Source organism: Pan troglodytes, chromosome 1, assembly GCF_028858775.2.
Source record: "Pan troglodytes isolate AG18354 chromosome 1, NHGRI_mPanTro3-v2.0_pri, whole genome shotgun sequence".
NCBI lineage: Eukaryota > Metazoa > Chordata > Mammalia > Primates > Hominidae > Pan > Pan troglodytes.
In genome coordinates, this window is record NC_072398.2 from 41901673 (window position 1) to 41929566 (window position 27894).

Sequence of the window (27894 nt, forward strand, 5' to 3'; positions counted from 1 at the left end):
CGGGATTCAGAGTAAAGGCATTCAGATAAAGATTATGGTATGAACATGGTTTGAATTTCCTGGCTTCCATTCTTTCTGAGGTACGAAAAAGGTGAGGCAAAGTTAATTACAGAAACTTTAGGTAGTGGATTTGTGTACTGGAGTGTGTCATATTTATGCAACATATTGACCAAGATGACAATACAAACTGATATTTGGTAAATAATTATTTAATTAACCAGCACTTCAAGTCCAGGAAACTGGACATTTGAGCTACAAAAGGCTAGATTACCAATAATCTAATTACCAATAATTACACATTTTCTCTGGCAGTAATAAGAAAGTTCTCCTAGCCCAGACCCTTATGAGAGTGATGGTGCTCAAGGAAGAGTAGGGTGGATGAATGAAGATTCTGTATGTTGATTTGAAGGGAAAAATAAGTCCTTCATTTCCTCTTTTTCAGAAAATTTCTGATGGGTGTTCATCAATTTGTCTCTCTCTTTTTCAAGTTGTTTAATCTCCAGAGACAGCTTATACACCTCCAGGGCCACTTTCACATCCTCTGGGCTTGGGAGACACTGCATGAGTTTTCTGCCTGTGAGCACTTGCTCACAACCTTCAGGTGCCTCCTAAAAGTGATTTAAAGAAATGAGTAGGGGATGGGAGTACATTCTTTTTTTTTTTTTAATACTTTAAGTTCTAGGGTACATGTGCACAATGTGCAGGTTTGTTACATATGTATACATGTGCCATGTTGGTGTGCTGCACCCATTAACTCGTCATTTACATTAGGTATATCTCCTAATGCTATCCCTACCCCCTCCCACCACCCCACAACAAGCCCCGGTGTTTGATGTTCCCCTTCCTGTGTCCAAGTGTTATTGTTCAATTCCCACCTATGAGTGAGAACATGCAGTGTTTTGTTTTATGTCCTTGCGATAGTTTGCTAAGAATGATTCCTCAGGGATCTAGAACTAGAAATACCATTTGACCCAGCCATCCCATTACTGGGTATATACCCAAAGGAATATAAATCATGCTGCTATAAAGATGAGTACATTCTGAGAGTCATTACTGGCAAAAGGGAGATTGACCTGAGGAACAAATAGGAAATCAGGAGAGACCGTGCATCCTAGCAAGTGTTCACATGCAAGCCAAGCCCAGATCTGTCCTTGAGCAGCAACCAAGCAGGTTGAAGCTAAAAAGATGCTGGGCTCCAAAGGAGATGCAAAGCACCTCCACAAGGACAACTGAGGGATGGTTCTGAGGACCAACCAGAAATGGAACAAATGCACAACATTTATTGTAGAAAATGTAGAGCTAGGGGTCAGGACATCTGGGTCAATAGACTCTCAAGTCTAGAGATTTGGGCTCTAGACACAGAGCAGGAAAATGTGTCTCTCTTGGCTTATCACCATGCAAGTTTGGAAGTGCTAATTGTGGTAAGTTACTTATGCTTCCTGACAAAAGTCAGATCTCCCCATTGCTAACCGGAACAGAACCTTGGAAGAGGCCACTATTTTTAGGGATTGGTAGCACAGAACTTCCTTGAATTGTGCCACTTACCCACTCACACCTGGGCACTTCTGGGTACCAGGTTCTCTTCTCTGAGCAAGTGATACTTTTGAGACCAACCACACCATAGCCAGAATCACATTCAATGGTAACATTTTCAGACTCAACATACTGATCCTTATCCACAGACAGCCTTCCATTCACTATTTCTGGTTTCAGACACAGAGCTGTAATGAAAATGTATTTTTGATCACACTGTTTCTCAAAAAAAGTCGTCATAACAGCATTGGATAATAAAAAGGATACAAAATTGTATTCACAATTATATTCTGGTCCTGCAGGTTGTTCTATGCTTTTATTTTAATAATAATTATAACAGTAATAATTAGCATTTATTGAACAAGTACTATATGTCAGTCTATGTGCTAAATTTTTTACTTATCTCATTTAATCCTCGCTACCGATCTATGAGTTAGATACTATTATTATCACAATTTTACCAGCAAGGAAACTGAAAAGTTAAATATTTCCTCAGTATCACATAGCTTATAAGTGGTAAGCATTGGTGCTCTCAATTGCTGCACCCCACAGCCTTGATTTGTGGATTCTTGATATGTACTTTCCATTGTTCTTGCTTCATAATCTTCCTGGGTTAAACAGAGCCAGTGGTGATTATTAGCAGAATGATGAAAGCTCCAAGCACAATCAAGAGACAGAGCCTTACTTGATTCGTCTTGTTTCTACAGCAGGTTTACCAACAGCACCACCATCAGGTAATCAAAAGTGGAAATGTAACTATCATGGGGAAATGGTGACCATCATGAAGTTTTTGTGGAGATTTCCAACACTTCATAATTTGGGAATTAACACTTGAGATTCCTCTTTCTTGAGTAGTTGAAATTAACTCAGGATTCTCATGAAAACTAGAGCCACAAAGGTATTCTCAGGTAAAAGATACTGTCTCAACATATTCTGGAAAGACACATAAGAACCTGGTAGTAGTGGTTCTCTCTGAACATAGGGCAAGCTATGCTTTTGGAAGACTGGAGTAGGAAGTAAAGTTCATTTTCAATATACCTGTCAATTACTTTTTAAAATATATCAGGCATAATTTAAATAGTATGAATAAATAAATAAAGACAAAATTTATGCTGCCTTTGATTAATAGGAAACATTGCCATTAATATTTTCTAATTCTATCTTCTATGGATTATGAGTTGAGTTGGAGTTACCTTTACATTGAGGAGGTGCATGTTGCCAGTGAAAAGACTTGCAGTAGATTGTAGCAAATCCAGCCAAAACATATCCTTCATCACATTCATATGTAGCCTCAGGATAAGGAGTTATTAAAATAACTTCCTTGTAGTGTCCATGGGCAATACTGGGAGGGTAACTGCAAACTTGGATGATGAGAGAGAGAGGAGAGCATGAACTCATAGTTTCAGATTAATCTCCCCAAATCTGAATGATCTGTAGGAGATTCAAATGTTCCCATCCAAATCCTTTTTCCATAGGGTATCTTGACACAACTCAACATTTCTACTGCTTTCAGGCTGAGAATCTAGAGAAAAGCTTGATGTGAATGAAAGCAACTCTTGGGTTGAGAGAATTCTCCATTTTGTAGGACGTTTCTTGGTTTTTGTGTACATGATCACTAAAATATTTCACTGCTTAGGGAAATTAAATGAGCTTTGGTACGAAAGCATGAATTCAACCATAGAGAGTCATATTAAATGAAAATCATTCTCAATAGAAGTAAGGCTAAGTAAAGGAATAGTTGTAAAGGCCCTGAATAACTGCAGGATCCCCAAACAATCTTGTCCATAACTACAACACCATAAGAACATAATTACCATATCTTACAATTTAAACAATGATTTCAGTGTTGACATAAGTAATATGAAATGCTGGGGTAGTCACACTAGAAGGGAACTTTCAAGTTTCAGGAACTCTTGAATGAAAAATTGCAACAAATTTAGAGCCCTGAGAATGTCAAAGGAAGTCCTGTGTTGAAGGATGATTGCCTCCGAAGATTAAAACTAAGCGACGGGGATTTTAAAATGCTCTATTTTCTAAAAATAAAATAATCAGCATCTTTAACAAACCATGGACATATGAAAAAATACAAATACCTCTATTGGCCTTTTTCATAGATCCTTCAAATTCATCTAGCACTATTTTTTTTTTTCTTTTGAGATGGAGTCTCACTCTGTCACCCAGGCTGGAGTGAAGTGGCATGGTCTTGGCTCACTGCAACCTCTGCCTCCCAAGTTAAAGCAATTCTCGTACCTCAGCCTCCCAAGTAGCTACGATTACAGGCATGCGCCACCACACCCGGCTAATTTTTGTATTTTTAGTAGAGATGGGGTTTCACCACATTGGCCAGGCTGGTCTCGAATCGTGACCTCAGGTGATCCGCTCACCTCAGTCTCCCAAAGTTACGGGATTACAGGCATGAGCCACCGCACTGGGCCCCATCTAGCACTATTTCTGTTTAACCAAACTAGTCAACTCCTCCTTCCCTAAACTTGTCATGTACATTTCCACTTCTATATATTAATATTTCCTCCTGGGACTCCCCTTTATTAGCATCTACTTACCTTCTCTAATTGTTATCTCAAGTCCCACTTCTCCATGAAGCTTTGTTTGATTATTCCAATACACAATGTCTGTTCTTTCCTTTTATAACACTTGTTAGCAGTAGATTACTTAAATTAATAGAGTTTAATTAATGGGACATAAACAAATCGAGTGGTGCAAAGGATATATTGTAACAAATGCTTTGTACCCATGCCATGTCCCTTTGGACTTCTGACTACAGTCGCAGATGAAATATATAATTTTACACAAGCTTAGATTTACGCTGATGATGTTCTACAGAAAGCATTCAATGTGAATCTGTCAGTCTTACTTTGGAGCCTCCTTTGCAGCTGAAAGAGCACAGTTGCAATTGAGGCTCAGTTACTGACTAAATTACTGAAGCGGTTACTGCCCTTTAGGGCAACCCTAAACCAATGAGCAACAGAAAGTAGTGGATAAATGTCCCAGTCTCCCATCCTTCAGATAGATAATTATGAAAGGCATTCCTTACACTTCTCTGTGGTCCCAAAGAATTGAGCCCCTGCTGCTTATAATAGTCACCTTTGCTGATTCCCCTTGTCTCTCCCTCATCTCTTACTCCTACCTCCTAGAATCACCTCCAAAATAAACTACTGGCTCCCAAGTCATTTTCTCAAGCTTTGCTTTTAGAGAAACCCAAACTATAGTACCGAGTAATCACCATCGTGTTGATGTGAAGAGTCTTTCATAATGAAGATACTTCCATAATAATAACATTTTCAGTGTCTTATCCTGATAAGAGACAGATGTTTATCACCTTAGATGCTTATTTCTTCTCCTTCGTGGTATTTCAACAGAGAGGTGGTTCAGTAGGTCTGAGTTAAAGCAAGGAAAGAAAAGGCTGACACCGTCAGCCGCTAGGCTTCAAGACTCTCCCTAACAGAGCACTTCTTCAACCTGGAGCTTCCATTATTACACAATATGTAAATCATGTTTTCTCCCTTGACTTATAAATATGGAGCATTGTGAGGTAGTGTCCCTCTTTACTAAAACGTCAGTATACATGCAGGAAAATGACAAAATGAGACTGAAAGACTTCATCAATTCTACTTTTTTCTCTTAAAAGAAAATTTCTCCTGTAAGTTTGTCTTCCAACATATTTTGTTCTATAGCTGCCTTGCATGGTGCTAGTGATGTGTATCTGTGATCCTTTTTGCACAATGCTTCTTGGAGGAACAACCTCAAATTCAGTTAGTTTTAAGTACTTCGATCTTTTGTGGAACCAAGTGGAATCATTTGGGGAATCTAGGAAATGATTATGACAGGTTCTCTCAATATTCTTACCTGGCTCACATGCTGGCATTTTAGGCTTCCATGTGCCATCTGTGTGGCATGAACTCTCCCCGTCAACAGAAATAGGGTAATAGCTTTCATCACACATATATGAAATATAGTCTCCATAGGCATAGACACATCTACCAGTGAAATACCTCCTTTCATTTATGATTCTGATATTCTCCAGATCTGGTGTTGGGCAACATACCCCTGATGGATTAAAAAATGTTCAACATTACATGTCTGTATCAAAATATCTCATGTACCCCATAAATATATACAACTACTATGTACTCACAAAAATTTTTTTAAAAATTTTTAAATGTTATTCACATTTAGTAAATCAATCAGGGGGACACACCTTTGGCTGAAGACCTGATTCCACCTTATAGAAGATGTTAATATCTGAAGGCAAACTCATAGAAGCAGAGAGTAGAATGGTGGGTGCCAGAGGCTGGAGGAGGGAGGGGAAACAACTCCCCAGTTGTTCAACAGGTATAAAGTTTCAGTTGTGCAAGATTAATAAGTTCTAGAAATCTGCTGTACAAATAGTGCCTATAATTAACAGTACTATATTATACACTGAAAAACTTATTGAAAGGGTAGATCTCATGTTAAGTGCTTTTGCCAAAATTTAAAGAGAGAAAGAGAAAGAAAGAAACAAAGAAGTTGAGGGAAGAGTTAGACCAAGCATCTTCTCCAAATTCTGCCATTGTTTGGTTGAAGTGCTATTACTTAATTTCCCTCCAACCGTGTTTCTTCATTAGAAGTCCTTAAAACGAAGTGTTGATTTTGGCAGTAATGAGCTAAGCAATTTAGATTCACCTTCTCTTTGATAACAAGTAGAAAAACATGGTGGGGAGTGGGGGCAGTTAATCCATGAAGAAAGAATTCAGGTGCTAAGACCTTAATTGTCTTAGTTGTTCTTTTAATGAGAAAGAAAGATACCCAATGTGTACCAGGAATGTAGAGCTGCTTTTTAATATATATCTAGAAGTATACAATAATTCTCCTCCCCCAAAATACAACTTAGTGGCTAAGAAGCTGATCAGAACTCAATGTGTGTGTGGTAGTGGGGATTGATTGCTGGTAACCCACAGTTCTTGGGAATCTTTAGAACTATACCTTGAAGTAAGAATAAACCAAAAATAGACCAACTATCTATAATAAGTATTGAAGCCCAGGCTTGTATCATTACATTCCCTGATTGGATTTGGGTCATTCAAAGCCCTTAATGCCCCTTACTACCTGCCACAAGCAAACAGGAGACCAGACAAGGTTATTAAAAAGCCAAAGAAAGCAAGAGACAATGCTAACAGATCTGAGAGGATCCAGAAAATGAAGTTCTAAACATTGACTTAAAAGCCACTTTGCTTTGTTATGTAGAAGGAAATAAAATACAACATTGAGAATTTTGGTAGAAAAGTCAATATCAATACTACAAATCCACTACAAATGGGAATCTTGAAAGTGAAAAAACAATAAAGTTAAGAATTCAACTCATAATTAATATCAGATAATACATCAATGAAGAGAGAATTAGTGAACTTAATTTATATTCATAGTAAAATACTGAGAAACAAAAAGTAAAAACACAGGTAAGAGCACAGGAAATATAGAAGATTCAGTATAAAAGCTTAACATAAATGTAGCCAAAGTATCAGTAGAAGAGTGAAAATAGGGCTGAAATTGTACTCAAAGAAAATACTTATTTATAATATTGAAGTATTTGAAGTTGAAAAATTTTCCAAAATCAGTGAAAGGCATCAAACCTCATATTCTAGAAATATCCTAAATCTCAAAAAGGCTAAACACAAAGAAACCAACCCAGACATATCAGACAAAAACTGCCACAAAATAAAGGCAAGAACATCTTAAAAGCAATCAGAAAAAATAGAAAACCTTCACATGATCAACAGTATGACTAATAGCAAAATTCTTGACAGAAACAATGAAAGGCAGAAGACCATGGAATGAAATCTTTCACATGACCACGGAAAATAATTGCCAATCTAGAAGTTTATATCCAGCAACTATATCTTCAAATATTAAGGTGAAATAAAGGCACATTGAGAAAAACAAAGAGAGAAATTTATCATCAACAGGTTCTCACTAAAAGAAACTAGAGAGTATTTATGAAGCAAAAGAAAGGGATAACAGATATGACTGAAGAATCAGAAGAGAATAAAATAGTAATTATGTGAACAAATCTAAACTAATTGGATTTACTAAGATAATAATGCAATAGTAATAATGATAATAATAATGCAGAGTTTAAGACACATTTAGAATTGAAAAATAAAATCATATAAGTCAGGCAGGATAAATCAAGTTAAAGGTTTCTAAGGCTTTTCATTGCCTGGGAAGAGGCAAAAGTAGTAAATTATGTATAAACATCATAAAAAGAGCTAAAAGTAAATAAATACCAAGTAAATACCAGGTAAAAAAATGGAAAAAAATTTAAAATCAATTCAAAAGAAGGGAAAAAAAAGAATGTAAAACAAAAAACGTATATAGCAAATAGATGGTAGATATAAATTCAATTATATTAATTATTACACTAACTGTACACTGACAAGTGCTCTAATTAAATAATGAAAATTGTCAAGTAGGATTAAAATATCCAACTCTATCCTGCTTCCAAGATACACTTAAAATATACAATTACGGAAAGTACAAAAACAAAAGACTAAAAGAGGATAAACCATGTAAACACTAACTCAAATAAAGATGTCAGAACTATATTAATGTAAAAGTAGAATTTTAAAGATAAAACAGTTATAGTAATAGAGTCATTTTATAATGATAAAAAGTGAAATTTATCAGGAAAATATATCATTCTAAATTTGTATGCATCTAGCAATGTAGTCTCAAAATACACAAAGCAAAAAATGATTTGAAAAAACTAAAAAGATGGCCAGGTGTGGTGGCTCACACCAGTAATCCCAGCACTTTGGGAGGCTGAGGTGAGTGAATTTCTTGAGTCCAGGAGTTTGAGACCAGTCTGGACAACATGACAAAACCCCATCTTTACAAAGAATACAAAAATGAGCCAGGTGTGGTGGTGTATACTTGTAGTCCCAGCTACTGAGTCAGGAGGATGGCTCAAGCCCGGGAAGTTGAGGCTGCATCCAGCCGAGATCATGCCACTGCATTCCAGCCTGGGTGACAGAGCAAGACCCTATCTCAAAACAAGGAAGCAAGCAAACAAACAAAAACTCTGAAAAGATAAAAGACAAACAAAACTTTTTTAGTAACCGAGAGAACAAGTAGACAAGAAATAAATATAAATATGGAAATAGATTTGAACAAAACCATTAAAATTAGATCTAATTGATGTATATGTAACATTGCACCCAACAACTGCAAAATATGCATCTTTTCAAGTGCACACAGAACATTTATAAAAATTAACTATATGCTATGAAGTGAAGCAAGTCTCAGCAAATTTCAAGGATTGTGCTCAACATTTTCAATATCAAAGAAGATACACACACATATATACACAAAACAAAGTTCAAGTCTTCTTACTCTCACACTCATTGGAAGATGTCCATGTCAAAGTTTCCTGACAAGTCACAGTCAGAGGCTCATCTAAAACAGGTCTATAGCCAGGTTTACATAGATATTTCAACTCAGTTCCAATTTCAAATATTTCGTGATCACTTAGGTTGTAGTCATTTCTCTCCCAGGAAGATAGGAAATGTCCGGTAGGTCAGTGCAACCATTCACTCATAAAGAAAGCACAAGGGTGAAAGAAACGTGTTACTGGGAATGGCAGAGTGACTCATGAGCCTGTCACAAAAAAGGGATATAACATAGTCATTCAGCAAAAAATGAGATGGTAAAGATTAAATGGGAATTCCAGAAAAAGACTCGGCAGCACCACTGCCCAATAGACTAGTGTCTATTAAGTGCATGTGTCTACTAAATGCATGTGCCACTGGAGAGGCTGTACTGAGAAGCATGCCATGGTGTAGGAAGGGGACAGTTTCTAGGTGCTGGGTCAACTCTGTAGGAGCTTAGTTTTCCTTTTACATCACTGCACTTTAGAATGGTTGGTCTTCAGGGGAAGAATTAGGATCACTAGAAAGACACAGCAAAAATTTGCTCCAAGATGAGAATGACTTTCTAATCTCATTGCCTAATGGGGAATTAAAATAAGAGGCATTCTTCTTGACATCATGACACTATCATCTGCAACTTCATGCTTTGGCCTCAAACCAAGCCCCATATAACTTTTGCAGCTGGGCCTTTCGTCTTGTATTTTTTTTTTTCTATTCAACAATATGCTAAAGGTCAGTGTGAATCAAGGAGAGGATATGTGTCTGTCAAATTGTGTATTTATTGAATTTCATTACTACACATTTTGAATGGCACCTAAGTTCATGTGATAGCAGAAGAGACTAGATAAACCACAATGTAGTGGTGGCTTCCACCTCCAATTAACTATGTGAGCTTGTGCCAGTTACTTAATCTTTCTTTTTCGGTTTTCTCACCATTAAAATTGGATAAAAAATAGCAACTTCTTGGAATAGTTGTCAATATTGAATGAGTTAATTGATGTAAAGCACTTAGAACAGTGTTTATAACATAGAAAATGCTCACTAAATGTTAGCAATAAATCATTAATGTTATAAATGATCCGTATGTATTTACAACATGAAGGTCTCAAGACCAATATTGGCCCATAGAGCATTTCTGTGCAAATTATAAAAAAGAACTGTCTTAAAGGGATCTTACTTCCATTGTTCAAAAAATTCTCATAATACATTGATTTTGTTAGACTGAAACACTTTACTATTGTCTCCTGGAAAATTTTTATAGCAAATATATAAGTCTACAATATCTATGAAGTCATTGGTCTCATGACTATATATTTGGAATTCTTCCAATAGCACTAAGAGATTATTAGCAAAAAAATCTTCCTTTTAACAAGAAAAGTATTAATTTATCTTAAAATGATTATTGGGAGTAGAGTTGGCTTGTGCCTGTGAGCATGCCACACCTATATGTCAGGATAGTTTTAGATCCAAATATTGGAACTCCATCGTAGCCCATACTCACTGGATACGCAAGAGGGAACAGAAGGATACCACTCATTATTCGTTTCACAATAGATTAAACTGCTGCCTCTGAGGATATAACGTTCCTCACAGTTAACCATAGTAGAGTCTTTGTAAGTATAGAGGGGTCCAAATCCAGAAACAAAGATTGCCTTTGGAATCTGTGGTCGACGACAGACAATTTCTAAAGAAGCATACAAAAAGACATCTGAGTTATCAGAGAGAAATGGCAGTAAAGATGTGACTGTAACTGTTGGCATGGCTTCAAGGAGGGCCTGATACAAATATATATTTAATAGGCGCTGAACAAAGAAAACATTTTGGAGATTTGTATACTTCCTTTCAGTTGCCAGAAACCTCAGCAAAATGAGGTCCCATCATGTTAGTCATGTAAAGTCCTCCAACTTTCTCATCAATAAGAATGGGCAATATCTAAACCCTGAAGTCCAAATCTCAATGTCTCCAAATCCTTCCATTAAATGGCCTAATTTCCTGGATGATTTTGGTTGGGGGTCAGTGACCCATGGTAATGATATGGTGTCATGCAGAGGCAGCCAGGGTATCGGGAAATCTGTGCTGCACCTCCATAAGCAGAGAACAAGCCGCCTTCACCCCACATCATGTTAGTCATCATGTCCTGTCAATCCTGCCATCTTAATTCCTCTATACTTCCTCAACTTTCCTCCAGGCTCACTGCTGTGGCTACAGTTGAAGCCACTTTCACTTCCTGGCTGAAAGGTTGCAACAGGTGCCTATTAGTTATGTTTTGTTTCACTTCACATTGTCCTTTTAATGTCTTCCCTTTTCTTTCATTCCAAACTCCTGAAAGTGACACACAAAGCTTTCGTAACCTGGCCCCTACTAACTTATCCAGCCTCAGCTCCTGCCTTTTCCACTTCTTGCAGTCTTTTCACTGTTATGCTCTCTCTCACCCCGGCATTGGCTGTGTCCTGTACTGAGTCAAAACAATATGTGATACTATGGTTTTTAGGCACTTTATTTGCAGTAAAGAATAATGTCCTAAACCAGCAAGCTGAATCATTACTGATATTGACATAACATCTCTTCTGGCTTCCATAGAGAGGCCAAGGGAAAGTACTTTCTTTCATTGTGTTTTATTACCTTTATTACCTGCTGGTGTTGGTGGTTTGTTTGCTCCTTAGGCATGCATGGTTGACATTGTTAGTGTCCACCCATACTTCCAGTTATTGTAAGGTAAACAAAAGACAGTGTTTCCCGGTTATTCTGTATTAGGCGGAAATAAGGAACTAGTTCTGGTCAAAAGGCTGTAATGGCAAGTGATATATGTCACTTCCAGGTCAAAGAACTGAAGAGCCAGAGACTGACTTTCCTTGTTCTCTTCTCCCGCTGAACTAATTGTGGAAGTTTTGACATGGAGGTGTCAAAGATCTAAACAATCTGGATTACCATATAAGTGACAGCTGCCCTAGGGAGTTTCCCAGGCTAGCAGTGCACTAAGAAGAAACTTGAAAAAAACTTTTACTATATAAAGGCCTTGAGATTTAGGTGTTGATTACTACTGCAGCACAGCCTATGCTATTCTGACTGATACAGCATGTAACAAGATTAGTTGAACAAATGAATGACTCCATCATTGCAGTGATTAGTTTCTCTTTGAATCATTCCATCTTCCCTAATAAATATGCCTTCCTTTTGTTTTTAAACAAATAAAAGAGATCAAAGCAGAACTAATCATTCTGACTTACTTTCACAGATAGGAGGGTTTGGGCTCCAGACACCTATTGTTTTATTCTCCATGGTGCAGGAGATGGAGACGTTGCCTATGAGTGAGAAGTAGGGGTTGCAGCTGTAGGTGACAGAGGAGGCATATGTGTAGAATTCTTGATCTCCACCGCTGTGCTTCCCATTCCTGATGTCTGGAGGGGGCTCGCACTTGGCAACTGAGGTGAGTGAGTGAAGAGAAAGAAACACTCAGGGTAGGCATTGGGTTAAATCGAAAATTCATGCAAATTCTAACGGAGGGTAAAAGAAGCAGTGAGATTTCACAGCAGTGTTATTACCTAAAGTAGTTTAGGTTTGTAGTCAGGTCAGAAAAAAAAAGTTTTACTTACACATTCTGGGAGAGGATCACTCCAATCAACTCCTTTACCTTGGATCTGACAATGACTGGTGGTTGAGCCAATTAAGAAAAATCTAAATAAGATAGGTCAAACATTTTAGTGGAATTCATTTACTCTAGACATAAATTGTCTATGAGGTTTTGGACAAATCAGAAAAAAATAAATATTGAGTACTATGCTTAGTACATGTGTGATGTAATAATCTGCATACCAAATCCCCATGACATGAGTTTACCTATATAACAAACCTGCACATGTACCCCTGAACCTAAAGTAAACATTTAAAACATATATATTTTTACTAACTTTCTTATCTCCTGTTTGTTCTCCTGAAAATGTATTTATCTTTCTAGAAAGTCATTTGTTTCTCATAAGTGCCTTTCTCCCTTCACCTACTAAAATGGTATATAAGCCCCAAATTCTAATCACTCCCTTTGAGTTACTCATCACCAAGCTCTCCCACATGTATGTTGCATGAATAAACACTGTAATTTTCTCCTGTTAAAGAAAAAAAGAAACAAATTTTTATTAAATATTTTAAAATGAAAAAATAATGCTGTCTTGATTACTAATTACCATTTAGGCCAACTTGCAGTTACATTTTCTCATATCAAGCGAAGGGTTTATTTGTTCAATTTTAAAATGCTCTAGCTTGTCTAAGCAACTTAAGCTTTTTCTTTGTATCACATGGTACCCATCCAAAATGAATAAAAAGAGAACACAACAAGTTTTACACCTAAAATCTGAGGACTTGTCTTAAATCTTACACTCTTTCCCTAACAAGCTATAAATCAAGCAGTTCAAAACAAGTAAGTGGTTCACTTGAGTTTGTTATGTAGTTTCCTTTAAATAAATGAGCAAGACACATTACTGATGTGTACTAGTACTCTGACCTCTAATTTGAATCTTTTTTCTGGCTTCTAGAGCTTGGCTTACTCTCATAAACCTGAGAGTTCCTTAGGAACTCATAAGTTCCTAACTTCCTGATTATCATCTCATTGTTCTTGCTCTTGACAAGTCCCAGTCTTTATTCTAGGACCTTTTGCCTTTAAAAAAAAATTTACTCTGAATATCAATAATAAGTTCCTGAATAAAATATTATCAAACAGAGTCCAGGAACACTTTAAAAAGAAAATTATACAATGACCAAATAGTATAGTTTTATTTAAAGAATAAAAGGATCCTTCAAAATTAGGAAATATATTAATATAGAATAACTTGTTATGGACTGAATGTATCTATCTCCTCAAAATTTATATGTGGAAGCCCTAACCCCCTAGTGTAGCTATATTTGCATAAGTAAGTAATTAATGTTCAGAAGGGTGGAGCCCTGATCCAGTAAGATTAGGGTCCTTATAAGAAAAAACACCACAAAGATCTCCCACTTGCAGTCCCTGCACCCTCATGCTGACACCAGGGAAAGATCATGTGTGGACACAGTGAGAAGACAACCAGCCATCTGCAACCCAGGTGGGGAGCCCTCAACAGGAACCAAAACCTGTGGGACCTTGTTCTGAGACTTCTAGACTCCAGAACTGTCCCAGCCCGTGGGATTTTGGTATTTTTTTATGAAAGCCCGAGCAGACTAATATATACATGATATTAATAAATCTATTAAGAAAAATAAACCATCATCTTGATAGTCACTAAAATGGCATTTGAAAAATAATCAACAATTAGTTTTGGCCAAAAATGTTCAATATAACAGGAATCAGTGCAGCTACAGCTCCACTAAATTTAGGAAGAAAATGCTATTCATTTCTGCTAGAGTCAAGTATAAGAGAAAAATAACTGGTATCAATTTTTTATTTGAGATAATTGCTAGCATAAGTACATAAGAAAAAGGAATTAGAAATACAAAAATTGGAAAAGAGAAAATAACAGAATCATTATTTTCAGATGACATAATTACATATCTGGAAATCCCAAGAAAATCCGACCGTATTAGTCCGTTTTCACACTGCTGATAAAGACATACCTGAGCCTGGGTAGTTTATACAGAAAAAGAGGTTTAATGGACTGACAGTTCCACGTGGCAGAGGAAGCCTCAAAATCTTGGCGGAAGGGAAAAGGCATGTCTTACATGGCAGCAGGCAAGAAAGAATGAGTGCTAAGTGAAAGGGGAAACCCCTTATAAAATCATCAGATTTCGTGAGACTTAATCATCACCATGAGAACAATAAGGGGGAAACCGCCCCCCCCATGATTCAATTATCTCCCACGGGGTCCCTTCCACCACACGTGGGAATTACGGGAGCTACAGTTCAAAATGAGATTTGGGTGGGGACAAAGCCAAGCCATATCACCAACTGATAGACTATTATAAGTAATAAGGAAATTCAAGGCATTAGCTGAGATATGATATTAATATATAGAAATAAGTAGTTTCCATATATACGAATAAAAATTGTTAGGAGATATAATGGAAGAAGAGACACCATTTGCAATCTCAAAAATAAGACAAAAATAAAATAAGATAGCAGAGACCAAACATAAGAATTGAAAAATGTAAATGGGGAAAACTTTAAAACAGTCCTGAAACACACACACACAGCCACACACACATAGACAACTAGGACAAATGGAAAGTCTTGGCTGGCAAGATGCAAGATCATAAAATGTCTATTCTCTTAAAGTTCATTTAAAAGCTTAATACAATTGATTAAAAGTAAAAATCAACCAATTTAAAAGTTCATATAGAAATACAAACAAGCAAACATAGGAAAACTCTATAAAAACAGAACAGTCAGGCGGATACCTCTAAGTGATGTTGCACACTAAAAATTCAAGAGAAAGGAACTGGTTGTGTGAATATACAGAAAGACTAAAAGCATTGAATAGAACATCTAAAAAAGACTAATATACGCTGAAGAATTAAATACGTATTTTTAAAAGATGTTCTCTCACATGGATTAGATGTAGACTTATTAATAAATGATGCCAAGACAATGCAAAGGCCATCTAGAGAAAGATATGGATTCTTTCTGTATTTTTTTAATATTTGCATGTGAACCTATACTTACCTCAAAATAAAAAGTTTTTCACCCCTGAGAGGTCTGAAAAAAATAAAAAACTTAAAAAATACTATACAGAGATTTTGTTTTCTCTTTTTAATAGGCAAAAAATTCAAAAATAGTAAATCACAGAGGTAAAGACACAGGCGTTTGTTTACGTTACAAAATTTTACAGTTTATAAAGAGCAATTTGGCAATATTTAGCAAAATTTCAAAGCATCTTCTCTCTGATCCAACAATCCCACTTCTGGGAATTCGTCCTACAAACATCTCTCTATATTAATATATATAACATAACATATATAAAAAGTATGCATCAGGACATTGTATGTAACAGGAAAAGATTGGAAACACACAAAAATCCATCAGTAGGAATCATTAAATAAACTATGATAAGCTACGATACATGCGTTAGAAAACTATACAGCTGTAAACATACATATACACACAGACAGAGAGAGAGAATGAGGACACACTTGGTGCATGAATGTCAAAGATCTCTAGTACATATTTGTCTTAGTTATTTCTGGTTGCTATAACAAAATACCATAGACTGGATGGCTTAAACAACAGAAATTTATTTCTCACAGTGCTGGAAGCTAGGAAGTCTGAGATCAGGGTACCAACATAGTTAGGTTCTGGTGAGGGCCTACTTCCTGGTTTGCAGATGGTTTGCCTTCCTGCTGTGTCCTCACATGACAGAGACAGAGAGAGAAAGACAGAGAGAGAGAGAGAGAGAGACAGAGAGACAGACAGAGAGAGAAAGCTCTCTCACACCTTTTTATAAGGACACTAATCCCCACATGAGGACTCCGCTCCCATGACCTAATGACCTCCCAAAGGCCCCATCTCCAAATACCATCACACTGGGAATTCAGATATGAATTTTGAGGGAATACCAAAAAAATTCAGTCCATAGCAATGTTGTAAGTGAAAAAAACAAAAGCAGGGTTCGAAACGATGTATGCAGTCAGGTATCTTCTGTATAATAAAGAGGGAAAAGTATTGACAAAAATACTTGTACTCACTTGTATTTATAGAAGTAAACACTAAAGGGATAAATCTGAAACTAATCAATGTCATTTTCTGTCAGAGGGCAGAGAGAAATGGGATGAATGAGGATGGGGTGGAAGTAAGAATTATTGATGTATACCTTTTTATGCCACTTTTATTTTTGAAACATATAAATGTATTAACTCCTTATAAAAATTAATTGAAAAGGAAATTATTGCTTCTAGGTTGCCTTATACTCACCCCTCTGAGCAGCTGAATTCTATGGTTGAACCAAGGAGAAGATCTTTTTTAACTTCTACTATCCCATTGATTAATTCTGGATTTCTGCATCGTTTCTCTAGGAGGAAAATTAAAATAATGACTCGTGATTCCAATTACTCACAAAATAGAACATTAGGGGAAAAAAAAGTCTGGTTCACTAACTTTAACTCCTGCTTCCAGATAGACCTAGAGATATTTTTCAATGCTTATTTCTTATTCTGACTCGTTAATATTTTGCTTTGAGAAAAAAAAATATAAACATATATCTCATTTTTCTGACACATTTTAAGAAGAGAAAAAAAAACTTCACTTAGTTTCATTTGCTCAGTTAGACCACTGTGATAATACTGGATGTATTTATTGACCAGTTGTCCATAAAAATGTATGCTCTCGAAAATATATGACCTTCGTCACAGGGAAACAGAAGGAAAAGGGAAGCAGATGCTATATTCTAACTGTTCGAAAAATATGTCCAAGTGTATTCCCAACTGATTTCTTCTAAATACTATAGATGATGTTAATTTTGAACTGTTTTGATAGAAGATTTTCATATGAATTAAGTAATTCATTAAGTTCCTAAAAGAACTTTCTGGGAAAAAAAGTAAAGGTGAGAAAAATAAATGTTGATACTTACTTGCACAAAAGATACTATAGTTCCACGAGCCTTTGGCATCACAAATCAGTCGACTTGAATTGATTTTACCATACCCAGGGTGGCAGGTGTACTTCAGAGTAGTTCCAGTTTTGAATTCAGTATCATACAACGGATTTATTGGAAAAGCAAATGGTAACTCGGGTGGAGGACCACAGTCACCTGCACACACAAAAAAATGGCAAGGAACATCAACAGTTATATCCTGGGACACAATGGCTCGATGTCCGAGTACTAAGTTTTCTAGAGCAGAGACCATGATTTTCTCTTTCATCATAACTCCTATTGTGTCATTGTTCAATGAGCGCAGTAAGTGATCAATAATACACATTTGTTGAGTAATGATAATGACAACAATAATGAGTAAAGGCAGGAAAAGTTTGTCCATCTTTGACTGTATAAGTGCTAATTTATTAGAAAGTGAATGAATAGACTTAATTTTCATCATTCTATCAGATTGCCCACATCTGTCTGCTCAGAATATAGGTGGCTATGCCATGCCATATGACTCTACCTCCTGCCTTAGCAGAAACATATTTTCTACTAATAATAGCATTATGCAAGATTAGTTGCCTCAGTCAAGGATGAGGAGGCATTTCATTTATGTCCTTTTGGAACTTTTAGATTTAGAATAAATGGCCTGTTAAAAAATAAAATATTTTTCAAAAGCATCACAAGGTGGAGAATCATTAAACCCTTGAAAAATAAAATCTTAATTCTACTTCCCTGGCAAGAATTAAACAAAGTACTGAGTGACCTTCCAAATCCCCAGAAGAATTATACCAACCCCTTCTACATTCTAAATAACCACACAGGCAGTGAGAGTTCATGGCCAGGCTGGCAGATAATACACATTTATTACAAGTCATGATTGTTTCAATGTTAAGTTGTTCAGAGTTTCCTGGAGAGAAAAATTCTAAAAGGGAGCATCAGGACGGTCTATAAAACAAGATTTTCTTTTTTTAGTTTATAGCATGTTTCCCAAATTCCAGGTGGTCAAATATATTCCATAATGTTAAAGATCTCTTAGACACCTCTTAAAATAGGGTGTGTGATGAACTCAGTTGCATGCTGGTCATCTGGCCTGTCTCCCCACTACTTACCAAGAATGGTAGCCAACAAAACAGTGACCAGCATCATTTGGAACAGAGTTGAATTGGAGACTTTCCACAGCCTAGAGACGAGTGAAGCTGCGATTTCTCCTTTTCTATCGAGGGTGGAGCCCTCAAGGAGTGCAAGTGGAGGTCTCTGGGAGTGCATGATCTGATGCCTCTTCAGTGTTTTTCTGCTGAAAGAACTCAACTTAATAAACAGTCATTGAATTCTTACCTGTCATAAAGTACTATGAAGAATAAAATGGGAACTGTTTTCAAGGAGATTATAATCAAATGTAGAAGAAAAGGCGTTAAATTTTTGTAATAAAAGATAGCTTGTATTTTCTGTAACAGGAGCATATTCAGGAGACCAGTAAATTCCAGAGATCTGGGGTGAACTGTACAGAGGTAGTAGATATTGCTGTGAAATTTGGAGTGTTAAATGTGGAATATTTTATGGCAATAGTAAAAATTAAGTAAAAGCACAGCAGTGAGAAGGTAAAGGTTATTTCTTGAAAATAGTAATTAGTACTTCAGATTGATTAGAAGATAAGGAATTCCTGATAGAAGATGATAGTTAAAGATAGAGAGGCAGGTTAGAACTGGATTTGATCAGGTTTTCAATACCAAGATTGGGAGCTTGAAACTAGGGAATATACATACACTTTTTTCAAGTGACATGATTACTGTGTTTTTGAAAGACTATTATGGCAGATGTATACAAGGTAGATTGAAAGAGGCAGAGAGAAGAGACAGGGAGATTGGTTAAGAAGACTATAGCAATTGGCCAAGTGAGCCAAGGAAATTATCTGAACAAGGAAATGACAGAAGAGTTATAGGAGAAAGAGAAAGCTTAAGAAAAGCAAGAAAATGACAAGACAGAGGAAAACAGTTGGAGATGTCTCTATGAATCATATATCTATCTATATCTATCCATCCATCTATATGATTTTCTTATGGCAACTGTCAACAAAAGCAAAAATCCGTTGGGTCATTCAGAATTTTTTAAGTATGGTTTTTACCAACAACCACAAACAATAAGTAGTATTACTGTTATGTTTCTTGGTTCCAGTCATTCATTAATCAGAGACTTCTTCAAAGCGAGATCTCTATAAAGTCATTCTTACCCCCTGAATGAGAAAAACCCTCACATATCCTAAGTTTACTTCAGAAACAAGTTACTTAAGAAGTATGACCCAAAGTGATATATAAAATTAACTTGCAGTGAAATATAGGATTTCACCTTTTGTTCTGAAACCTTAGGTAAGTTGAGATGGTTTCATATAGCCATCTGTCCTTAATTATATGAATTGCCAACTCATGTCCATTTAAGTCAATAGGCCAATGATGTGGGGCACTTCCCCTATATTTTCTTCTAGTAGTTTTGTAGTTTGGGGTTTTATATTTAAGTCTGTAATCCATTTTGAGTTGACTTTGTATATAATGAGAGGTAGGGATCTAGTCTCATTCTTCTGTATGCGAATATCCAATTTTCCCAGCACCATTTATTGAAGACTGTCTTTTCTCCAGTATGTGTTCTCACCTGTTTCAAAAATCAGTTGGCTTTTGGTGAGTAAGTTTATTTCTGGGCTCTCTTCTGTTCCATTGGTCCATTTGTATATGAAGCTTTTCCATTCAGTATGATGTTAGCTATGAGTTTTTTATATATGGCCTTTATTGTATTGAGGTGCATACCTTCTATACTAATTTGTTGAGAGTTTTTGTCATGAAGGAATGTGAAATTTGTCACATTCTTTTTCTGCACCTATTGAAATGATTGTATCATGTTTCTTTCTTTCTGTTAATGTAGTGTGTCACATTTATTGATCTGAGTATGATAAACCATCCATGGATCCCTGGGATGAATTCCACTTCATCATAATGAATAATTTTTTTAATGTGCTCTTGGATTTGGTTTGCTGGTATCTTGTTATGAATCTTTGCATCGATGCTTATCAGGGATATCAGCCTATAGTTTTCTTTTTTCTTTGTGTTCTTGTCCAGTTTTAGAATCAAAGTAATGCTAGCTTTGCAAAATGAGTTTGTAAGTATTCCCTCCTCTTCAATTTTTCTGGAATAGTTTGAGAGGAATTGGTATTAGTTCTTTTTTAAATGTTTGGTAGAATTCAGCAACGAAGACATAAGGTCCTAGGCTTTTATTTGATGGAAAACTTTTTATTACTGATTGAATTTTCTCTTCAATTCAACTTTTAATTGGTCTGTTCAGATGTTCTATTTCTTCATAACTTGATCTTGGTAGGTTGTATGCATCCAGGAATTTATCCATGTCTTCTATCTTATCAAATTTGTTGGCATATGGTTGTTTATAATAGTATCTTTTTAGTACTTTCTATTTCTGTGGTATTAGTAGTAATGTCTCCTTTTTAATCTCTGTTTTATTTATTTCAGTATTCTCTCTTTTTCTCTTAGTCTAGCTAAATGTTTGTCATTTTTGTTTATATTTTCAAAATCCCAACTTCATTTTATTGCTCTTTCAATTTTTTTTTTTTTTTAGACGGAGTCTCGCTCTGTTGCCCAGCCTGGAGTGCAGTGCCACGATCTCCGCTCACTGCAAGCTCCACCTCCCGGGTTCACGCCATTCTCCTGCCTCAGCCTCCTGAGTAACTGGGACTACAGGCACCTGCCACCATGTCCGGCCAACTTTTTGTATTTTTAGTAGAGATGGGGTTTCACTGTGTTAGCCAGAATGGTCTCGATCTCTTGACCTCGTGATCCGCCTGCCTTGGCCTCCCAAAGTGCTGGGATCACAAGCGTGAGTCACCACGGCCAGCCTCTTTTTTTTTCATGTCTTTTTCATTTATTTCTGCTCTGAGCTTTATTATTTTCTTCCTTATACCAATTTTAGGTTTAGTTAGTTCTTGTTTGTCTAGTTCCTTGGGGTGTTTATTAGAAATCTCTCTTCTTTTTTATGTAGGTGTTTATTACTATAAATATCCCAATTAGAACTAGTTTTGCTGTGTCCTATAGGTTTGGGTATAATGTATTGTCATTCCCATTTGTCTCAAAAAATCTTTTAGTTTTCCTTTTAATTTCTTTTTGGCCAATTGGTTGTTTAGGGACATGTCATTTAACTTTCATGTATCTGTAAAGTTTCCAAAGTTTTTCTTGTTGTTAATTTCAAGTTTCACATTATTGTGATCAGAAAACCTATTTGATATGATCTCTTCCTTCCTAAATTTTTCAAGACTTGTTCTGTGGCCTAACATCTGATCTATCCTAGAGAATGTTCCATGTGCAGTTGAGAATGTGTATTCTGTAGCTGTTGTGTGGAATATTCTGTAAAGGTCAGTTAGATCCATTTGGTCTATGGTGCACTTTAAGTCTGATGTTTCTGGGTTGATTTTTTTTTTTTCTAAATAATGTGTCCATTGCTGAAAGTGAGATGTTGATGTTCCCTAGTATTATTGTATTGCAGTCCATCTCTCTCTTTAGGTCTAACAATATTTGGCTTATATATATGGGTGCTCTAGGATTAGGTGCATATGTATTTATAATTCTTATTTACTCTTGTTGATCTTTTTATCTTTATATAATGACCTTTTTACAGTTTTTTTTAACTTCAAGTCTATTATATACAAGTACGGCTACTCCTGTTTGCTTTAGGTTTTTGTTTGCTTGGAATATCTTTTTCCATCCCTTCAATTTGAGTCTATATTTGACTTTAACCATGAAATGAATCTCTTATAGGTAGCACGTCATTGGATCTTGTAGTTTTCTTCATTTAGCCACTATGTATCTTTCAATATAAAAAATTAACTTATTTACATTCAAGGTTACTGTTGATAGGTAAGGACTCTTGCCATTTTACTAATTGCTTTGGTTGTTATATAGATTCTCTGTTTCTTTCTTCATTTTTTGTTGCTTCCTCTCTTGTTGGTGGTTTTCTGTGGTGTTTAACTTGTTCCCTTTCTCTTTCTTATCTGTGTGCCTGCTGTAATTTCTTTCTTTGTAGTTAACCGTGCAGCAAACATAAACAGTCCCATATTCATATTGACCATTTTTAGCTGATATCAACTTAACTTTGGTTGCATAAAAATACTCTAGACTTTTTCTGCCTTTCTCGCAATTTATATTTTTCTTGCCCTAATTTACTTTATCTATTCTGTGTTCCTTAGCCACTAATTGTAGCTGTTGTCATTTTGACTATTTTGACTTTAAACATTTATACTAGAGGATTGAGAGATTTACACAGCACCATAACATCACTGGAGTATTCTAAGTGTGATTTGTAAATTTACCTTCCTAGTGAGTTTAGTACTTTCATGAAAACACATGTAGGCTTTCTTCATTCTTTTTTACTAGTATTTATTTATTTTTCCCCTTGACTGGATTATTTCAAAAGATCTAAATTGTATTTTACTGATCGTATCACTTTTAAGCAGCATAGCCAGGATATAAATCTAGATTCTGGAAATTTGTCTATGAAAGTTGAATATGTACATTATACAACCAGCGTGTACACCAAAAGACATGTATAGGAATATTCATAGTTATGTAATCACCAAAGAACTAAAGCCATCTAAATTGTATCCTTAATAAAATGGATACATAAATTATAGTGCAGTCACAGAATGGTATAATATATAGCAATAAAAATGAATAAATAACAACTAGACACAACATAAATCTCACAAATGTAAGCAAAAGAAATCAGTCAAAATATAATACATACTGCATGATCTCATATATAAAAAGAAGTAACAAACACTCAGCTAGATTATTTAGGGATGCATGCTTATTTTATAAAACTATAAATAACAGAAAAAAGGTGATTGCTACAAATCAAGAGAATGATGGCATTTGAAAAGGAGGAATAGGGCAAGATGAGGTGAGGAATGAGGAAACAAGTTCTGTAAGAAGAAGTGGTGACAGACTGAGAGGACTGGCATGTTAAGTAAAATCTTTCTGGAATAAATTAGGGATGTATCTTGGAGGGGGAAAGAAACTGAGTAGCTGGATAAAATAGGAAATACTGTACAGTATTGGACCATAGTTTTCTACATGCTGGATCATAACATGTCTATTCATACTATTTTAGTGTTCAAACACTGTTGAAAGATTTGGATTCAGAAGTGGGACTTGGTTAAAACTAAGCACACACCTATATCAGACCCTCTCACAGTTTTGCAATTGAGAAATGAGGGCAGTTATACATTTGCTGATAAAATTTTTCAGTATTTTCTTTTTAACTAAAAAACAAACTTGGGAAGTAGGGGTAAGAATCCCCAGTCTGCTTTGATTCTCATTTTGTCCCTGTTCTATCTTCTGGTACTTCCTGCTCATAGAACTAACTCTGGACAATCCTTGAGGATTGCTTTTAACTATTGATTTCCTGTTTTTAAATAAGTCCATTGGGAGCACTAAATGTCCATAGAGAGTCATATACTTTTTGGTTACAATGTTTTTTGTTTTTATTTTTGTTTTTGTTTTTGTTTTGGAGATGGAGTCTGGCTCTGTCACCCAGGCTGGAGTGCAGTGGTGATCTCAGCTCACTGCAACCTCTACCTCCCGGGTTCAAGTGATTCTCCTGCCTCAGCCTCCCGAGTAGCTGGGACTACAGGTGCATGCCACCATGCCCAGCTAATTTTTTGTATTTTAGTAGAGACAGGATTTCTCTGTGTTGCCCAGGATAGTCTCGAACTCCTGAGTTCAGGCAATCCACCCGCTTCAGCCTCCCAATAGGCGTAATGTTTTTAAGCATTAGAGTGAGGGTGGAAATAATTAAATGGAAAAATATTTAATTTGAATACAATTTTTTAAATCTCCAATATATCAAACACTATTAAGTAAATGAAAGAATAATAAAATTTTAAGGCCAGGTACAGTGGCTCATGCCTGTAATCTCAACACTTTGGGAAGCCCAACAGGGTGAATCCTGTAAGCCCAGGAGTTCGAGACCAGCCTGGGCAACATAGGGAGATCCTGACCCTGTCTCTACAAAAGTAAAAATAAAAAATATTAGCTGGGCATGGTTGTGCATGCCTGTGGTCTCAGCTACTCAGAAGGCTGAGATAGGAAGATCACTTGGGCCCAGGAGGTCATGGCTGCAGTGAGCCATGATAACACCACCACACTCCAGCCTGGATGACAGAGCGAGACCCTATCTCAAAAAAAAAAAAAAAAAATTCAATTAAATAATTAAAGCAGATATAACAATTAAAATTTCATGTCTTAAATATAAAAGCCTTCTTTACAAATCATTTAAAAATAAAATTGTCAAACACATGAGGAAAGAACACAAACAAGTAAATCAAAACAGAAGAAATATAAATGTGCATGCAGAGTGGTTTATTGAGGCGTTCTTACAGGAACATTGTCTGTAAAGGAAGAATGAGAAGGAAGACAGAAAAGCAAAACTTTGAAGCAGTTGCATCAGAGACTTCAGAGCATCCTTAAAGTTGGACTGGCCCTTCAAAGGTGTCCAGGATTAAGTAAAGCTGGGCTTTTGTACCACTGCACCAACCAATCAATAAATGTGGGTGTCCCAGAGAAAGACTGCCACCTTGAGTGAGGCAGCTCCCCCAAAATATCTGTGTTTGCTAAAATGCAGATTCCCAATCCCCTAATCAAATATATCTGATGAGGCTTCAATGCCTGAATTATTTTTAAGATGCCTGAAGTTATTCTCATGTTCAGCAAATGCAGGAATCACTAGTCTAACAGAGACGAAATCCATTCATTTTTCTATGTATTCCAGGGTCTATCTTTGATTCAAAACAAAGCTTTAGTAGCTGTACCTGGATATCAGTAGCTTGCTTAACTTCTTGTAAAAGCATCAGTCTTAATTTATGTTTTAATAGATCAACTCAGTTCTTATTAAAGGCTGGTATATTTGGCTATTTGAAAAACAACTTTGCTATTGTCCATGTTATTGGCATTGTCCTAATTATGTTATTCACTGTTTCTTATTAAATGGCCCATGGGATAAATTTTAATTTTCTATTTTAAGTTTTTCTATTTTAATTAGTGAAAATAAGCTCCTCTTTCAGAACTGTTTCTTTTTATCAACTAGTAGGAAATATATAATCATTTTTCCTTGACTGAAAATAAACTCAACAAAATTGCTTATAAGTCTAAATTTTAGTGAATTTGCTGCTACTCTTCCTGTACTTCCTCTTCCATAAGTCTCGCTGTAAGCAATCCTTGAGTAGTTTGACTTTGCATTTTTATTTTAGCATCATTAAGTTATACGTGCCGTGCCAGTTATCAGTGCATTTCCTCTCACATCCAAACTAACCGTTTATTACAGCTCTGTGATAATGGATGAAATTCCCTTAAGTATTAATCCTTTACAGTGAGAATGATGTTTAATATTCTCATTAGAGGATGCTTGAGGGACATTGCAGGAAGCAAGGATTCTCCTGCTGTTTCCTGCTGCTACATGATGGGTTAGTAAGATATACGGGGGTGGTCTGCCCCAGGCCCTCTTCCCAGAATGCACTATCCCCTGGCAATCTTGCAGTCGTGGACCAGGCTGGCTATCACCTCCCCGTGGTTCTTCTGATGGATACTTCTCCAAGACTCTTGCCACAACAGCACCCCTACTCCCTCTTCATGCCCTCACACCCGGCCACCTACTTGCCTATGTGCTTTCTCTGCCTTGAAGGCTTGCTACTGGGGTCACTTTTCTGCACACCTGCCCATCTGGCCACTATCTGTGGTTCCCCTCACAGATAGCTCATGTTCCAGTGACCCCCAACCCTATCTGCAGGCTTATGCATATAGCCACCAGCTGGAGCTCACCTATATTCTGCCTCTATTCTGGATATTTGGTTTCTACTTGCCCAATGACCACAGACCAGCTCTTGTCCAGGCAACTAGTGAACTTCTCTGGCATCCAGTGGATTGCTACTATACCTTTTTTAATGAAGTCTAAACCCCAGCCTTGGGAAGGGGCACCTCATTGCAGTTTGTCTCCCTTGAGTACCTTGCCTCAGCCCTAGAATACCATACAGAGTTTTCTTAAATTTTATAATTACTTTTTTATCAGAGTTTAGTAATTCCGTATATTAAATTTCCTCTATTTAAATCATTGTATGGTTTCTGTCTCCTGATTGGACCCAGGCTGAGACTCAGACATTTTGGGATAATCTAAAACTTGTAATAAGCTTCTACTTGGTATTGAGATAGATGGCATATAAAGTTTCTGAGGGAAAATAATTTTATGGAAATAATTTTTAATTACATAATCTATTCAATGTATTTACATTTTGAATAAAGAGTATTATTTTTTAAATAAAGGAGAATTCACTATATCCCTAAATATGCAAATAGACTTGGTATCAGAAGGTCACTTATTGGTTAAAATTGGCAGAAACAGCACTAGGAAGGGTAATTCCTAAATTCAGAGAAATATTAGAAAATAGCATCCCCCTTTTTTAGTGCCCATAAATATAAAATGGTAATGGAATCAAAATAGTCTCTCTTTAGTTATAACTTTTTTAGGGCAGAGCCGAGCCTCTAGCTTTCCAATTGCTTTCTCCCCACAATTATTAAACCTGGAATAGAAAGAATTCACTTCATTTTAATATATTTTCTTGTGGTCAAAGAAGAATATTTGGCAGCAGGGGTTTCGTAGTTGACTTTTCTCAGGCTCAACTAAACTTTAGCACCAGATTCACATTCCAAATAACCTATACATTTTTTACTCCTGGTGTAATTATTCAGCACCACTGTGGGTGAACTTCTGAAGGAAATATATGAACTAGTTAGTCATAGTGGAAAGAAAAACATTTAACTTAAAGCAAGCAGACAAACGCAACTGCTGTGTCTTTTAGGGATAGGAGCAATCATTTCAGGAAAGAAAGTTCTCTCGATGTTGATAGTGCAAAAGTAATGTGGTGATGGAAATAGCCTGAGGAATAGAGGGAGAAACAGAATTTTAAAAAGTACAGAAGCAGTAATTGCCTCATCTTGCACAGGAGAAATTTAAGTTGTAAACTCAAGTTGTAAACAGGCAAAAAAAACCACAGAAGTTCCTTCTCTGGAGCAACTGGACAGCAACAAAGAAGACACCTATAAACATCAGTATTTGGATATTCATTGTCCTATACTTGTCATGAGATAGGACAACCAAAAACTCAATGGCTTAGAGCAGGTAGAACTTTATTTTTCTTTCAAAAACAGTTCGGAGGCAAAAACCCAGTCAGGATGGAAGGCAGTACTGCTCAACATGGTCAACTAGGGACTAGGGCCTTTTCTCCTTGTTGCTTTAATATCCCCTAGGATGCTGTCCTTCTCAAAAAGGCAGAAGCTGGCTCTCAGGCACCCTATCAGCATTTC

The 27894-nt window shown here is 36.3% G+C and overlaps 1 protein-coding gene across 1 annotated transcript; it reads right to left on the reverse strand.

Moving 5' to 3' along the window:
• Positions 1-291: 291 nt before the first annotated feature.
• On the reverse strand, positions 292-18808 carry LOC743313 (C4b-binding protein alpha chain-like; the record flags this gene model as incomplete). The annotated part of the gene is given in 11 exon segments (XM_016949909.3): positions 292-608; positions 1546-1721; positions 2727-2894; positions 5398-5598; positions 8920-9084; positions 9087-9122; positions 10456-10638; positions 12182-12376; positions 16892-16921; positions 17480-17659; positions 18601-18808. Coding segments are annotated over 11 exon segments (1791 nt in total), but the record flags the coding sequence as incomplete, so codon positions are not given.
• Between the last annotated feature and the right edge of the window lie 9086 nt (positions 18809-27894).